The sequence below is a fragment of the Tachyglossus aculeatus genome, chromosome 2 (genome assembly GCF_015852505.1).
Source record: "Tachyglossus aculeatus isolate mTacAcu1 chromosome 2, mTacAcu1.pri, whole genome shotgun sequence".
In the NCBI taxonomy this organism is placed as follows: Eukaryota; Metazoa; Chordata; class Mammalia; order Monotremata; family Tachyglossidae; genus Tachyglossus; species Tachyglossus aculeatus.
In genome coordinates this window covers 135,182,660-135,199,772 of record NC_052067.1, presented here as the reverse complement: position 1 = coordinate 135,199,772, position 17,113 = coordinate 135,182,660, and the positions used below count along the sequence as shown (strand labels likewise).

At 45.7% G+C, this 17,113-nt stretch overlaps 1 protein-coding gene across 1 annotated transcript in view; it reads right to left on the bottom strand.

Moving 5' to 3' along the window:
* LOC119942865 (RING finger protein 112-like) overlaps positions 1 to 17,113 on the bottom strand; it is a 48,550-nt gene that overhangs the window by 10,460 nt on the left and 20,977 nt on the right. The window contains exons 6-9 of the mRNA XM_038763887.1: positions 12,153 to 12,209; positions 10,250 to 10,336; positions 7,815 to 7,935; positions 3,549 to 3,661 (exon numbers count right to left, since the gene is read on the bottom strand). Coding sequence (XP_038619815.1) covers positions 3,549 to 3,661; positions 7,815 to 7,935; positions 10,250 to 10,336; positions 12,153 to 12,209 — 378 coding nt within the window. The remainder of the gene's footprint in view (positions 1 to 3,548; positions 3,662 to 7,814; positions 7,936 to 10,249; positions 10,337 to 12,152; positions 12,210 to 17,113) is intronic.

The window sequence follows — 17,113 nt, the reverse complement described above, 5'->3', positions numbered from 1 at the left end:
CCAAACTTCACTCTGCAGCCCAGATAATTTTTCTACAAAAATGTTCAGGCCATGTTTCCTTACTCCTCAAGAACCCCCAGTGGTTGCCCATCCACTTCCACCTTAAACAAAAACTCCTTACCATTAGCTTTAAAGCACGCAATCTCCTTGCCCCCTCCTACTTCACATAGCTTCTCTGCTACTACAGCCCAGCCTTCACTGAACCTTGTCTATCTCACTGCCAACCTCTCACCCACCTGCTTCTGGATTGCAATGTCTTCCTTCCTCATATCTGACAAAAATTACTCCCTTTATCTTCAAAGCCTTATTGAACTCACATATCCTCCAAGGAGCTTTCCCTGACAAAGCCCTCTTTTCCTTTTCTTCAACTCCCTTCTGTCACCCTGCCATACTCCATTTATTCATTCCCCCTTGCAGCCCCACAGCACTTATATACATCAATCAATCAATCAATCAATCGTATTTATTGAGCGCTTACTATGTGCAGAGCACTGTACTAAGCGCTTGGGAAGTACAAATTGGCATCACATAGAGACAGTCCCTACCCAACAGTGGGCTCACAGTCTAAAAGGGGGAGACAGAGAACAGAACCAAACATACCAACAAAATAAAATAAGTAGGATAGAAATGTACAAGTAAAATAAATAAATAAATAAATAAATAGAGTAATAAATATGTACAACCATATATACATATATACAGGTGCTGTGGGGAAGGGAAGGAGGTAAGACTGGGGGATGGAGAGGGGGACGAGGGGGAGAGGAAAGAAGGGGAAGGCCTCCTGGAGGAGGTGAGCTCTCAGCAGGGCCTTGAAGAGAGGAAGAGAGCTAGCTTGGCGGATGGGCAGAGGGAGGGCATTCCAGGCCCGGGGGATGACGTGGGCCGGGGGTCGATGGAGGGACAGGCGAGAGCGAGGTACGGTGAGGAGATTAGTGGTGGAGGAGCGGAGGGTGCGGGCTGGGCTGTAGAAGGAGAGAAGGGAGGTGAGGTAGGAGGGGGCGAGGTGATGGACAGCCTTGAAGCCCAGGGTGAGGAGTTTCTGCTTGATGCGCAGATTGATCGGTAGCCATTGGAGGTTTTTGAGGAGGGGAGTAATATGTCCAGAGCGTTTCTGACAAAGATAATCCGGGCAGCAGCATGAAGTATGGATTGAAGTGGAGAGAGACACGAGGATGGGAGATCAGAGAGAAGGCTGGTGCAGTAGTCCAGACGGGATAGGATGAGAGCTTGAATGAGCAGGGTAGCGGTTGGGATGGAGAGGAATACATATCTATAATGTCTTTATATTAATGTCAGTCTTTCCCTCTAGACTGTAAACTTATTGTGGGAAGGTAATGTTGTACTCTACCAAGCGCTTAGTACAGGGCTCTGCAAATGGTAACCACTCAATAAATATGATTGACTGGCTGACTAGGAGCAATAGTATTTATTGAGCTCCCATGTGTGCACTGAGCTGTATTAACATTGTACTGTATAACACAAAGAAGTGGTATATACCCTGCCCACAAAGAACTTATAATTGCGTGGCAGAGGCAGACACATTATTTATTTATATTTCTCTATTTGTCAATAAAATAAATCATTAAATGTACTCTACTGCACTCTAATCATTAAATGTTCCCCTATCCCCTATTCTTAATCTATTTTACTGTTTGTCTCCTGCTGTAGATTGGAAGCTCCTTGTGGAAAGGGAGCATGTCTTCCAATTCTGTTGTATTACACTTTCCCAAATGCTTAGTACAGTTCTCGGTACATAGTAAATGCTCGATAAATTCCATAAAAATGTACAAATGAACAGATATATATTCACAAGTGCTGAGGATGGGTATAAATAAATGTACATGTGAGAAAAATGGCTGCTTAGCTTATACAATTCAAGGATTTGGTAATAAGTCAGGGACAGCTTGTTAAAGGAAATGGGCTTTTAGAATAAGATCATTTTATAGAAAAATGATCTGGGCAGCGGAGTGTAGTATGGACTGAAGTGGGATTAAGAAGCAGTTTGGCTTATTGGAAAGTGCATGGGCTTGGGAATCACAGGAAATGGGTTGTAGTCCCTGCTCCACCACTTGTCTGCTGTGTGACCTTGGGCAAATCACTTAACTTCTCTGTGCTTCAGTTACTTCATCTGTAAAATCGGGATTAAAAATGTGAGCCCCATGTGGGACAACCTGATAACCCTATATCTATCCCAGCACTTAGAACAGTGCTTGGCACAGAGTAGGTGCTTAACAAATATCATAATTGTTATTATTATGAGATAAGAGGGAGGGAGATCAGCAAGTAGGCTGATGCAATAATCAAGGCAGGATAGGATAAGTGCTTGGATTATTGTGATAGCAGTTTAGATGGAGAGGAAAGGGAAGAATCCAGAGATGTTGCGAAGTTGAACTGATAAGATTTTGTGACAGATAATAATGATGGCATTTATTAAGTGCTTACTATGTGCAAAGCACTGTTCTAAGTACTGGACAGATTGAATATGTGGATTGAATGGGAGGGATAAGTCAAGAATGATGCCAAAGTTAGGGGTTTATGAGATAGAGAGGGTGGTCATGCTGTCTACAATAAAGGGAAAGTCATGGAAAAGACAGGGCTTGGGTGGGAAGATGAAGAGTTATGTTTTTAACATATTAATTTTGAGGTGTCCATGGGCACTACAGATAGAGATGTCCTAAAGACAGAAGTAAAACTGAGACTTCAGAAAAGGAGAAAAATCAGGGATGGAGATGTAGCTTTGGGAGTTTCTCACCTCTAGGTGGTAATTGAAGCTATGGAAGCCATAGAAGCAAATGAGTTCTCCAAGGGAGTAGGTGTAGATGGACATTAGAAGGGGACCCAGAATTGAACCTTGAGGGATTCCCACAGTTAGGGGGTGTGAAGCAGAAGAGGAGCACATGAAAGAAGCTGAGAATGAATAGGCAAATCACTTAACAGTTCTATGTCTGTTACCTCATCTGTAAAATGGGAATTAAGTTGGTGAGCCCCATGTGGGACATGGGCTGTATCCAACCTGATTACTTTGTACCTACTCCAGTGCTTAGAACAGTGCTTGTGTGTGCATAGAGTAAGCACTTAACAAATATCATTTAAAAAAATGAACAGCCAGAGATATAGGAGGACCAGGACAGGACAGTGTCAGTGAAGCCATGGTTAGATAATGTTTTCAGGAGAAAGGGAGTGGTATACAGGGTTGATGACATCTGAGAGATTGAGGAGGATTATGATGGAGTAGAGGCCATTGGATTTGAGAAGAAGGTCATTGGCTACCTTTGAGAGTGTTGTTTTGAAGAAGTGAAGAGGGCAGAAGCCAGATGGGAGGTTGGTCAAGGAGAGAATTTGAGGAGAGGAAGTGGAAGCAGCAGGTGTAGATGACGCATTCAAGGAATTTGAAAAGGAATGGTACGAGGGAGATAAGGCAATAACTGGAGGCAGTTGTGGGGTCAAGGGAGGATTTTTATTAAGGGCAGTGAGACAGTAAAGTACTTTACACACAGTAAGCGCTCAATGAATATGGTTGAATTAGTAAATGAATGAGCATATCTTACCTTAATCTTTTCCACAAAGTGTTCCCTCATATTTTTTTTTGCATATTGTCCAGCTGAATTATGGAGGAAATTTACATATAGTTTTAAGTTGTCTCTAAACTCAGGATCCATCTCTGAAAACAGAACAAGTATGATATTACTAATAGAGAATGCTGGTCCCCAGCATTTTAGAGTGAATTTCTCCAGTGCCTCTGACAGAGGTGCGATTTTTGCATGTCCATCGTGTTGGTTTCAGAGGATGTCTGGGTGTCCGGTCAATTCTATTTACCTTGAGGCAAAGGGGTTGAGTTACTCTCCTATATGGCACTGCCTCACTCTGTTCCCCCTACCTCCACCCTCAATCATATAGTACAATCCCTAGTGCCCACCTTCTTGTCTGCTCCCCGCTCCCTGGAGAATTTACAGCCTTGCTTGCTCCAGTTGCAAGATGAGTCAAGTCAAATAATCAGTTTGTGCCTCAATTTCCAAGTATTTGGGAGTGCCCAGTGACAAGGAAAGTGCCCTTTAAATACCACTGATTTATTGGATTGATACGAGTGACCCTAAAACTTTCAGCAGGCCGCTGAAGAGAATTGAAGGAGGGGTGGGAGACAATAGAGTGCACAAGTTTAGATCAGGGTTTTTTTGTCTGATTAGAAGCAGCATGGTCTAGTGATAGAGCATGTGCCTGGGAGTAAGAGGGACCTGGGTTCTAATCCCGGCTCCGCCACTTGTCTACTGTGTGACCTTGGGCAAGTCACAACTTCTCTGTGCCTGTTACCTCATCTGTAAAGTGGGAATTAAGACTGTGAGCCCCATGTGGGACAGGGGTTATGTCCAATCCGATTTGCTTGTACCCAACCCCAGTGCTTAGTACAGTGCCTGGCATGTAGTAAGCACTTTAAAAATACTACTATTATTATTATTATTTTCCCGCTATCTCTACCTCCCAGTGTAGTGGCGCATCAAACCCCCTCCCCTTGAGGTAACACCCCCCCCACTACGACCACCACCACCAACTCTCCTGCTGTTGCCAGTGTACTCTGTTTGAATTTCAGTCAGGGGAGGAGAAGCAGAAAGGAAAGATGGGGGCCTGGGAATGGGAGGTTGAAATGGGGGCTGGGGCTGATCCCATCCACAGGCTTCTTGGTGCTCCCCACCCAGGGCAAGGCTGGACCCCAACTAGGGCACTTCCCCCTCCCCTGAGGTGGATCGGAGTTAGCTCTGCTCTCATAAGCTCCCTCCCCCCGGCACGTCTTTCTTCTGGCTTATCCAGCACCCTGAAAAGTGAAGTAGAACATGACTGCCAACTCCAGTTTGTCTAAAGGGGGAGACAGATATTAAACTAAATTACAGGTGTGCACTTAAGTGTTCAGAATAGGGTGACTATTAAATGCTTAAAGAGGACAACTATGTGTAGAAGCTAGAGTTGGCTTAAAATGCAAATCAAAGTCAGGCATGGTAATGGATGGTCCTTATAATAAATAGATCTGAAAAAAGGACAACTTTAAATCATACTATTTAAGTAAGATGTTCCAATTTGCAGTCATCTTCTCCAGCACCTGGATCGGTGTTCAGCACAAACTGATGATTGACTGACTCATGCTTCTGAGAGAGGTCAAAGAGTTGAAAGGAGGCAGCTTCCTATTAATTCCCAAATACTTTCAAATGAAAGAAGAGCATAATTTGAGTATCTGTAAATTCTCTTCCCCACCTGCCTGCCCCCACTCCCTATTTCTCCACCTCCATCTTATTTTCAGAGCGAAGCTCTTCCTTCAGGCTCTCAGACCATTTCCTCTACTTTTCCCTGATCTGGCTGTCGGACTGCTGCGAAAGGCAGCGTGAAGAGACCTTCTTCTGTCTGGGACCCTGGGTTGGTCTCGATTGCATCGTGGAACTTTCAGCTCAAAGTCCCTCCTCCTCTTCCCTAGCATCGTCCCCATGCTCAGAAAATCTGGCAACCTTGTGGCTTAGTGGATAGAGCTCGGGCCTGGGAGTCAGAAGGTCATGGGTTCTAATCTCAACTCTGCCACTTGGGCAAGTCACTTCACTTCTCTGGGCCTCAGTTACCTCATCTGTAAAATGGGGATTAAGACTGTGAGCCCCACGTGGGACAACCTACCTTGTATCTACCCCAGCACTAAGAACAGTGCTTGGCACATAGTAAGTGCTTAACAAACACCGTAATTATTATTATTATGAAGTTTGCAGAAACCCAATCAGGTGAGTCTGTAAAGCACTACTTAACGGGATCCTCTTGAAGAATTGTTTCATTAACTTTTCATAGAGCAAAATATGTCAAACCATCATGAAACCAATTTCTTCCTTTCCTCACCCCGCCTTTTCCATGCTGGCTTGAGTTTCTCTCAATGTACAAACCCTGCAGCACTGGGATTACTTGCCTCTATTGTATATGGGTGAACAAGGTTCCCACTTTCCCCATGGCAGTCCCAGTTTTGGTGGATTCTCCCAAATTTCTGGAAATCGTATCAAAGCACCCCAAGAGTCAGGTAATATTAAGGCGGCTCAGCTGCTCTGAATACAGACCAGAATACCCAGGGGGAGAACCCTTCTACAGTCTCTCTTCCACCCCTGGGGGAGTTATGCCACCTGGTGAGAATGGAAGCAATGTGGCCTAGTGGAAAGAGCACAGGCCTGGGAGTCTAGAGGATCTGGATTCTAATCTTGACTCTGTCAATGGCTAGCTGTATGACCTTGGGCAAGTCACTTAACTTCAATGTGCCTCAGTTTCCTCTACTGTAAAATAGAAATTCAATACCTGTTCTCTCTCCCACTAAAGACTGTGAACTTGCATGAGGGACAGCGTTTCTAGACTGTGAGCCCACTGTTGGGTAGGGACTGTCTCTATATGTTGCCAATTTGTACTTCCCAAGCGCTTAGTACAGTGCTCTGCACATAGTAAGCACTCAATAAATACAATTGATGATGATGATGATGATGATTACTGCATCAGCCTCCTCTCTGATCTCCCATCCTCCTGTCTCTCCCCATTTCAGTCTATACTTCACACTGCTGCCTGGATCATCTCTGTGCAGAAACGTTCTGGGCATGTTACCCTCCCCTCCTCAAAAATCTCCTGTGGCTACCAGTCAACCTACGCATCAGGCAAAAACTCCTCACTCTAAGCTTCGAAGCTCTCCATCACCTCGCCCCCTCCTACCTCACCTCCCTTCTTTCCTTCTCCAGCCCAGCCCACACCCTCTGCTCCTCTGCCGCTGCTAATCTCCTCACTGTGCCTCGTTCTCACCTGTCCCGCCGTTGACCCCCGGGCCCACATCCTCCCCCTGGCCTGGAATGCCCTCCCTCCACACATCTGCCAAGCTAGCTCTCTTCCTCCCTTCAAAGCCCTACTGAGAGCTCATCTCCTCCAGGAGGCCTTCCCAGACTGAGCCCCCTCCTTCCTCTCCCACTCCCCATCCCCCCGCCCTACCTCCTTCACCTCTCCACAGCACCTGTAAATATGTTTGTACAGATTTATTACTCTATTTTACTTGCACATATTTACTATTCTATTTATTTTATTTTGTTTATGTGTTTTGTTTTGTTGTCTGTCTCCCCCTTCTAGACTGTGAGCCTGTTGTTGGGTAGGGACTGTCTCTATATGTTGCCAACTTGTACTTCCCAAACGCTTAGTACAGTGCTCTGCACACAGGAAGTGCTCAATAAATACGATTGAATGAATGAATTGACTGTCTGACCTAATTGACTTGTACTTACCCCAGCGCTTAAAACTGTGTTTGTCACATAGTAAGCGCTTAGCCAGTAGCATAAAACAAATGAACATCAAACGCAATGTAGCTGGGATAATATCATGTATATATGTTGAATCTATGAACTGAATAAATTTGTCCAAGGTCAGATCTGGATACCCTAGTCCACCAAAAAAGTCCAATTGGAATCATCCTCCTCCAGGAGGCCTCCTCCTCCAGGAGGCCTTCCCAGACTGAGCTCCCTCCTTCCTCTTCCTCTCCTCCCCCTCCCCATCCCCCCCGCCTTACCTCCTTCCCCTCCCCACAGCACCTGTATATATGTATATATGTTTGTATGTATTTATTACTCTATTTTATTTGTACATGTTTATTCTATTTATTTTATTTTGTTAATATGTTTTGTTTTGTTCTCTGTCTCCCCCTTCTAGACTGTGAGCCCACTGTTGGGTAGGGACCGTCTCTATATGTTGCCAACTTGTACTTCCCAAGCGCTTAGTACAGTGCTCTGCACACAGTAAGCGCTCAATAAATACAATTGAATGAATGAATGACTCACCCTTAAGTGTCCCTTGCTGGCTGCGAGGAATTTGGAGCCCTGGACTTGGCAGCAGGTGGCAGGACACACTTGACTTCAGAGTCTCCAGAATATCTGGGAACTTGGAATTCGTCTGAATTTTCTGTATGAAGAAAGCAATGCCATAGCAGAAAACGTATCAATATGAACATTCACGACAGTGTAAATTCCTTGCTAGCAAGCACTATGTCCTTTTGTTAATCTCTACTTCCCAAGCATTTAGTAAAGTACAATACATCAAGTGGGCACTAAATAAATTCAAATTCAACTATTCCTACTACTACTACTATTATGTGTGTTACTAATACTAATGATAATAATAATGATGATTACGGTATTTGCTAAGCACTTTCTATGTGCCAGGAACTGTTCTAAGCACTGGGATACATACAAGGTAATGAGGTTGGACAAAATCCCTGTCCCACCTGGGGCTCACTTTCTCAATCCCCATTTTACAGATGAGGTAACTGAGGCACAGAGAAGTCAAGTGATTTGCCCAAGGTCACACAGCTGACAAGTGGGAGACTCAGGATTAGAACCCATGATCTCTGACTCCCAAGCCCAGGCTCTGGCCACTAGGCCATGCTGCTAAGATTGCTGTGGGCAGCGAGTGTGTCTACCAACTCTGTTATAGTGTACTCCCCCAAGGGCTCAGTGCAGTGCTCTGCACACAGCTGAATAAATACAATTGATTTATTGATTGATTTGATTGACTGGCTTTCTGGTTCATGCTGTTCCAACTTTCCTTGGTCTATTTTCTGCCACCTTCACTAGTTCATCCAGTAAAGACTGGGCTGGTGAAGGCAGAGTTGGACTATGATCAGGTCGCTTTTTGCCAGCCTCTTTAGTGTCAGATTTGGTGACACAAGAAGTTGAAACTCCTCACTCAATAGGTGTTGGATCATGTGGGAATGTCAGAATGCTGCAGCAGGTTTTCAGGGCCCAATCAAACCCAGTCCTTCCCTCTTTGATATTAAGGTTACCTGTAGTAATGAATGAGTAAGGAAAAGGACATGAGAAGCAGCGTGGTGTAGTGGCTAGAGCACAGTCCTGGGTTCAGAAGTCAGAAGGTCATGGGTTCTAATCCCAGCTCTGCCACATGTCTGCTGTGTGACCTTGGGTAAGTCACTTACTTCTCTGGACCTCATTCCCTTATCTGTAAAATGGGGATTGAGATTGTGAGCCCCACATGGTACAAGGACTGCGTCCAACCTGTGTGGCTCAGTGGAAAGAGCCCGGGCTTGGGAGTCAGAGGTTGTGGGTTCTAATCCCGGCTCCGCCACTTGTCTGCTGTGTGACTTTGAAGACTATGAGCCCCACGTGGGACAACCTGATCACCTTGTATCCTCCCCCAGCACTTAGAACAGTGCTTCACACATAGTAAGTGCTTAACAAATGCCATTGTTATTATTATTATTAAAAAGAGGGGCTTAGTCTGGGAAGGCCTCCTGGAAGAGGTGGGCCTTCAGTAGGGCTTTGAAGGGGAGAAGTGTGCTAGTTTGGTGGATTTGAGGAGGGAGGGCATTCCAGGCTAGAGAAAGGATGTGGGAGAGGGGTCAGTGGTGGGACAGGCGAACAGGAGGCACAGTGAGAAGGTTAGTACCAGAGGAGTGGAGTGCGTGGGCTGGAATGTAGAAGGAGAGAAGGTAGGTGAGGTAGGAGGGGGCAAGGTGATGGAGAGCTTTGAAGCCCATAGTGAGGAGATTATGCTTGATAGGACTGAGATGGAGAAAACATGGCCCGTGAACTAGCCCAGGCCCGTTAAGTGATGTAATCCAGCCCGTGGGTCAGATGCAACCTGGCTCTGAACTGACTACATGACTGCTGCCTGAGTCCAAGTCAGATGTTGATAAAATGAATAACCTCTCAGGACATGGTGAGCCCAAGACCAGTGGTGTGTGAGGTTGCTGACAGGATCTGGAGCTGTCTCAGAATCCTAGGCGGGGCAGGGACTGTGTTCAACCCAATTAGCTTGTAACCACCCCAGCGATTAGTACAGTGCCTGGCAAATAGTAAGCACTTAACAAGTAGGAGAAGCAGCATGGCTTAGTGGAAAGAGCATGGGTTTGGGAGTCAGAGAATGTGGCTTCTAATCCCAGCGCCACCACTTACCACTTAACTTCTCTGTGCCTCAGTTACCTCATCTGTAAAATGGGGACTAAGGCTGTTACCCCCATATGGGACAACCTGATTACCACATATTTACCCCAGTGTTTAGAACAATGCTTGACACATAGTAATCATTAACAAATACCACAATTTATCATTATTATTATATCAGGTTGGATTCATAGCTGGAGGGAACTGTTGTCCTTCCACAATTTAACCCCAGTTTTACTGGCCAGCTAACAGCCAAACCCTGATACATAGGATTTGATTGGGATGAACAAATGCTAAGTAGTGGGCTCAGGGCTTACCTGGATGATCCTCTCCAGATATTCTTCCCCATCAGCAGTCGAGCACCGAGAAGCATCATACCAATCCCTCACCAGAATGTCCAAATGCTGAAACAGAAAGACACAGATAGCACCTGGCATGGGATTTGGGATCCCCTGAAGACAAGAGGACTCAACCAGCTAATAGTAATTACTAATTATAGTATTTATTAAGCACTTACTATGTGCCAGACACTACTAAATGCTGGGGTGGATATAAGCAAATCAGGTTGGACACAGTTCCTATCCTACATGGGGCTCACAACCTCAATCTCCATTTACAGATGAGGTAACTGAGGCACAGAGAAGTGAAGTGACTTGCCCATGGTTAAACAGTCTACAAGTGGCAGAGTCAGGATTAGAACCCATGACCTTCTGACTCCCAGGCCTGTGCTCTAGCTATAGGGACCCAGCCCTCTGCTTCCAGCTGCCCATTTTGACCCTCTGACCTTTAAATATGACTAATCTTGGTTTGCTCTATAGGCGCCCAAGTTCTCTGACCATTCAGGTACAAAGAGGTCTGAGTCCAACCCTGGAGCCAGTCACAAAGAACCCAATCCAGAGACTAGCAAAGCTCATGCTTAGAGGCAGACCCATTGAGGTGGTCCAGGGTATGGGGAGGGCGGTATGTGCTTTTGTCAGGTGATTAGGAAGAGGTCACTGTGTAGAGCCTCAATAGTGTTTGACCAGTCTCTGAGATGCAGGACGGCTAGTAATGAGTACCAACTAATAATAACCTACCTCACCTCCCTTCTCTCCTTCTCCAGCCCACCCCGCACCCTCCGCTCCTCTGCCGCTAATCTCCTCACCATACCTTGTTCTCGCCCGTCCCGCCATCGACCCCCGGCCCACGTCATCCCCTGGGCCTGGAATGCCCTCCCTCTGCCCATCCGCCAAGCTAGCTCTCTTCCTCCCTTCAAGGCCCTACTGAGAGCTCACCTCCTCCAGGAGGCCTTCCCAGACTGAGCCCCTTCCTTCCTCTCCCCCTTGTCCCCCTCTCCATCCCCCCCATCTTACCTCCTTCCCTTCCCCACAGCACCTGTGTATATGTATATATGTTTGTACATATTTATTACTCTATTTATTTTACTTGTACATATCTATTCTATTCATTTTATTTTGTTAGTATGTTTGGTTTTGTTCTGTGTCTCCCCCCTTTTAGACTGTGAGCCCACTGTTGGATAGGGACTGTCTCTATATGTTGCCAACTTATACTTCCCAAGCGCTTAGTAGAGTGCTCTACACACAGTAAGCGCTCAATAAATATGATTGATTGGTTGATTGAATAATAATAATGACGGCATTTATTAAGCGCTTACTATGTGCAAAGCACTGTTCTAAGCACAGGGAAGGTTTCAAGGTGATCAGGTTGTCCCACAGGAGGCTTACAGTCTTAATCCCCATTTTCTAGATGAGGTAACTGAGGCCCAGAGAAGTTAAGTGATTTATCCAAAGTCACACAGCTGACAATTGGCAGAGCCGGGATTTGAACCCATGACCTCTAACTCTAAAGCCCGGGCTCTTTCCACTGAACCACACTGCTTCTCTATGCTATCTGGGTTCAGCCCTTAGTAAATTCCAACAATGGGAGAGCATGGAGTGGGAAGCAGAATGGCATAGTGAACAAAGCATGGGTCTGGGAGTCAGAAGGTCATGGGTCCAAATCCAGGCTCTGCCACTTGTCTGCTGTGTGACCTTAGGCAAGCCACTTAACTTTCCTGTGCTTCAGTTACCTCATCTGTAAAATGGAGATTGAGACTGTGAGCCCCACATGGGACAGGGACTGTCCAACCCCATTTGCTTGGATCCACCCCAGTGCCTGACACGTAGTAAGTGCTTAACAAACACAACAATTATTATTATTATTATTATTGTTACATTTTACCTGCATTGGCTGCCACTCCAAAGTTTTTCTCAGCTCCTTGGCAAGGTCCAGAAACAACTACAGGGAAGAAAGAGAATCATCACATTTAGTCAAGAGCTGAAAATACACCCAGAACCTCCCACTCTCACCAGCTCACCTTTTAAATAATAATGATAATAATAATAATAATAATATAATGGCATTTATTAAGCACTTACTACGTGCAAAGCACTGTTCTAAGCACTGGGGAGGTTACAAGGTGATCAGGTTGTCCCACAGGGGGCTCAGTGTCTATGTCCACCTGATTCTTACTCCATTATATTCCACTGATCCATCCTTTCCTCCTGTTCAAGTTCTATCCACTTCCTAGCAGGACCTCTGTAAAGAGCTACTGATTGGATTCTGTGCACAACTCCCCACTCCTCAAAAACTTCCAATGCTACTCCATCCCTACCTGTATCAAGCAGAATTTCCTTACCATCGGCTTTAAAGCATTCAGTCAGCTCTCTCCCTGTTACTTCTCCTTATTTGTCTCCCACTACAACCCAGCCTGTACACTTTGCTCCTCTACAACCAACTTGCTCTCTGTACATCTATCTCATCAATCTTCCCACCAATCCCTTGCCCATGTCCTCTCTTAGGTCTGGAATTCCCTCCCCACTGTTTTGTTCTGTTGTCTGTCTCCCCCTTCTAGACTGTGAGCCCGTTGTTGGGTAGGGACCGTCTCTATATGTTGCCAACTTACACTTCCCAAGTGCTTAGTACAGTTTTCTGCACACAGTAAGAGCTCAATAAATATGATTGAATGAATTAATCTGACAATCCATCACTCTCTCTTCCTTCAAAACCCTTCCTAAATCACATCTCCTCCAGGAGGCCTTATCTGACTAAGCCTTCATTTCCCCTATCCGCCCTCCCTTCTGTGTCACCTTTACACTGGTTTGCATCCAACTTACAGCACTCTGATGCTCAACACAGACTCGCAGACTCACAGCACTTATGTCTGTCTACCACTGTAGACTGTAAGCTCTGTATGGGCAGGGATATGTCTACCTACTTTGTTAATAATAATAATAATAATTATGGTATTTGTTAAATGCTGAGGGATTATGTCTACCTACGTGGTTAATAATAGTAATAATAATAATAATAATGGTATTTGTTAAGCACTTACTATGTGCCAAGCACTGTTCTAAGCGCTGGGGTAAACACAAGGTAATCAGGTTGGACACAGTCCGTGTCCCACGTGGGGCTCACAGTATTACTCCCCATTTTGCATAAGAAGTAACTTATTATGTAAGAAGTAACTTATCTTATTACCTTATCTTATCTTATAATGTAGAAGTAACATTGTTTTTCCTTCTCCTCCCCATCCCCCCCCTTACCTCCTTCCCCTCCCTATAGCACCTGTATATATGTATATATGTTTGTAAGTATTTATTACTCTATTTTATTTGTACATATTCTATTTATTTTATTTTGTTAATATGTTTTGTTTTGTTGTCTGTCTCCCCCTTCTAGACTGTGAGTCCGCTGTTGGGTAGGGACCATCTCTATATGTTGCCAACTTGTACTTCCCAAGAGCTTAGTACAGTGCTCTGCACACAGTAAGTGCTCAATAGATATGATTGAATGAATTGATGAAGTAACTGAGGCACAGAGAAGTTAAGTGACTTGCCCAAGGTCACACAGCAGACAAGTGGTAGAGCCGGAAGTACAACCCATGACCTTCTAACTCCCAGGCCCATGCTCTATCCACTACACCATGCTTTATTATTATAATAATAGTATTTATTAAGTGCCAATACTGTACTAAGCACTGGGTGTATTGCACTTTCCCAAGCACCTAGTACAGTGCTTGCCAGAAAGTAAGCACTGAATAAATAGCATTTTTTTGATTTGTTGATTAATGCTAACCTACACACTGTGCTTCACTCTTATATCTTTCTTTCCTCATCTCTGGAACTCCTCCTTCACATCCAACACATCACTACTTTCCCATCTTTAAAGTCCTATTAAAATCACATATGTTCCATGAGGTCTTCTCTGAATAATCTCTTACCGCCTCACCCTAATTCCCTCTCCACTGAGTTACCTATGACCTTGAGTCTCACCCTCTAAGTACTTAAGTATTCACCACATCTCTTCCCTGACAGTACTTAGGACAATACCTTTGAACTTGCTTTCCTCTACCTGTAATTTGTTTTAGTATCTCTTTCACACACTGGATTGTAGACTCCTTGAGGGCAGGGACATGATGGCCTGGGATAAGTGGAAGTTGTTAAGGAATTAGAGGTCTCTGTGGGGAGAGATCATAATGCTCTGCTCCCAAGAAGTGCTCAATGCAGTACTCTGAACACAGTTGATGCTCAGTACATACTAATGATAATGATGATGAGGGGGAAGGTGGAAGGACAATCAGGCAGAAACTCCTCACCCTGGGCTTCAAGGCTCTCCATCACCTCACCCCCTCCTACCTCACCTCCCTTCTCTCCTTCTACAGCCCAGTCCGCACCCTCCGCTCCTCCACCGCTGATCTCCTCACCGTACCTCGCTCTCGCCTGTCCCGCCATCGACCCCCGGCCCACGTCATCCCCCGGGCCTGGAATGCCCTCCCTCTGCCCATCCGCCAAGCTAGCTCTCTTCCTCCCTTCAAGGCCCTGCTGAGAGCTCACCTCCTCCAGGAGGCCTTCCCAGACTGAGCCCCTTCCTTCCTCTCCCCCTTTTCCCCCTCTCCATCCCCCCATCTTACCTCCTTCCCTTCCCCACAGCACCTGTATATATGTATATATGTTTGTACATATTTATTACTCTATTTATTTATTTATTTTATTTGTAAATATTTATTCTATTTATTTAATTTTGTTAGTATGTTTGGTTTTGTTCTCTCTCTCCCCCATTTAGACTGTGAGCCCACTGTTGGGTAGGGACTGTCTCTATATGTTGCCAATTTGTACTTCCCAAGTGCTTAGTACAGTGCTCTGCACATAGTAAGCGCTCAATAAATACGATTGATGATGATGATGATGATGAATCCATAAATTCTGCTTCCTTTAGCGACATCCCCAAAAGCCAGAATGCATCAAGCCACTGGGTATTTTACCAAACATTCACAAGGGTAGTCTGTAATTGCCATGATCCAAAGTCTGAGGGCAGAATGTGGCTGGACACATTATAGGCACCCGGAAGTCAGTTTCCTCACTGCTGACTTCTCACTCACATCCTGCTCCTGGCCTGGAATGCACTCCCTCCTCACCTCTTACAGGCAATTACTCTACCATACTTCAAAACCTTATTGAAGGCTCATCTTATCCAAGAGGCCTTCTCTGTCTAAGCTCTCTCTTTTTCTTCCACTGACTTATGCATCTTCCTGACTTGCTCTCTTTATTCATCTTTATTGATCATTCGGTCGTTCATTCTCAGTCTCTTTGCAGGCTCCTCCTCCCCCTCCCATCCTCTTACTGTGGGGGTTCCCCAAGGTTCAGTGCTTGGTCCCCTTCTGTTCTCGATCTACACGCACTCCCTTGGTGACCTCATTCGTTCCCACGGCTTCAACTATCATCTCTATGCTGATGACACCCAGATCTACATCTCTGCCCCTGCTCTCTCCCCCTCCCTCCAGGCTCGCATCTCCTCCTGCCTTCAGGACATCTCCATCTGGATGTCTGCCCGCCACCTAAAGCTCAACATGTCGAAGACTGAACTCCTTGTTTTCCCTCCCAAACCTTGCCCTCTCCCTGACTTTCCCATCTCTGTTGACGGCACTACCATCCTTCCCGTCTCACAAGCCCGCAACCTTGGTGTCATCCTCGACTCCACTCTCTCATTCACCCCTCACATCCAAGCCATCACGAAAACCTGCCAGTCTCAGCTCCGCAACATTGCCAAGATCCGCCCTTTCCTCTCCATCCATACCGCTACCCTGCTCATTCAAGCTCTCATCCTATCCCGTCTGGACTACTGCATCAGCCTTCTCTCTGATCTCCCATCCTCATGTCTCTCTCCACTTCAATCCATACTTCATGCTGCTGCCCAGATTATCTTTGTCCAGAAACGCTCTGGGCATATCACTCCCCTCCTCAGAAATCTCCAGTGGCTACCAATCAATCTGCGCATCAGGCAGAAACTCCTCACCCTGGGCTTCAAGGCTCTCCATCACCTCGCCCCCTCCTACCTCACCTCCCTTCTCTCCTTCTACAGCCCAGCCCACACCCTCCGCTCCTCCGCTGTTAATCTCCTCACCGTACCTCGTTCTCGCCTGTCCCGCCATCGACCCCCGGCCCACGTCATCCCCCAGGCCTGGAATGCCCTCCCTCTGCCCATCCGCCAAGCTAGCTCTCTTCCTCCCTTCAAGGCCCTATTGAGAGCTCACCTCCTCCAGGAGGCCTTCCCAGACTGAGCCCCTTCCTTCCTCTCCCCCTCCTCCCCCTCTCCATCCCCCCCTTCTTACCTCCTTCCCTTCCCCACAGCACCTGTATATATGTATATATGTTTGTACATATTTATTACTCTATTTATTTATTTATTTTACTTGTACATATCTATTCTATTCATTTTATTTTGTTAGTATGTTTGGTTTTGTTCTCTGTCTTCCCCTTTTAGACTGTGAGCCCACTGTTGGGTAGGGACTGTCTCTATATGTTGCCAATTTGTACTTCCCAAGTGCTTAGTACAGTGCTCTGCACATAGTAAGCGCTCAATAAATACGATTGATGATGATGATGATCCCCTCTCCCACTCCCACAACACTTATGTCTTGTCTTATGCTGTCAAGTCATAGGAATTCCATGGACCCATCTCTCCCAGAATTCCCCTCCTCCATCTGCAATCAATCATTCGAGTAGTGTACCAAAGAGTTTTCTTGGTAAAAATATGGAAGTGGTTTACCTTTGCCTTCTTCCATGCAGTAAACTTGAGTCTCCACCCTCAACTCTCTCGCTTGTCTCTCCTGCCAGCTCAAGTGAGTTTTGACTTGTAGCACC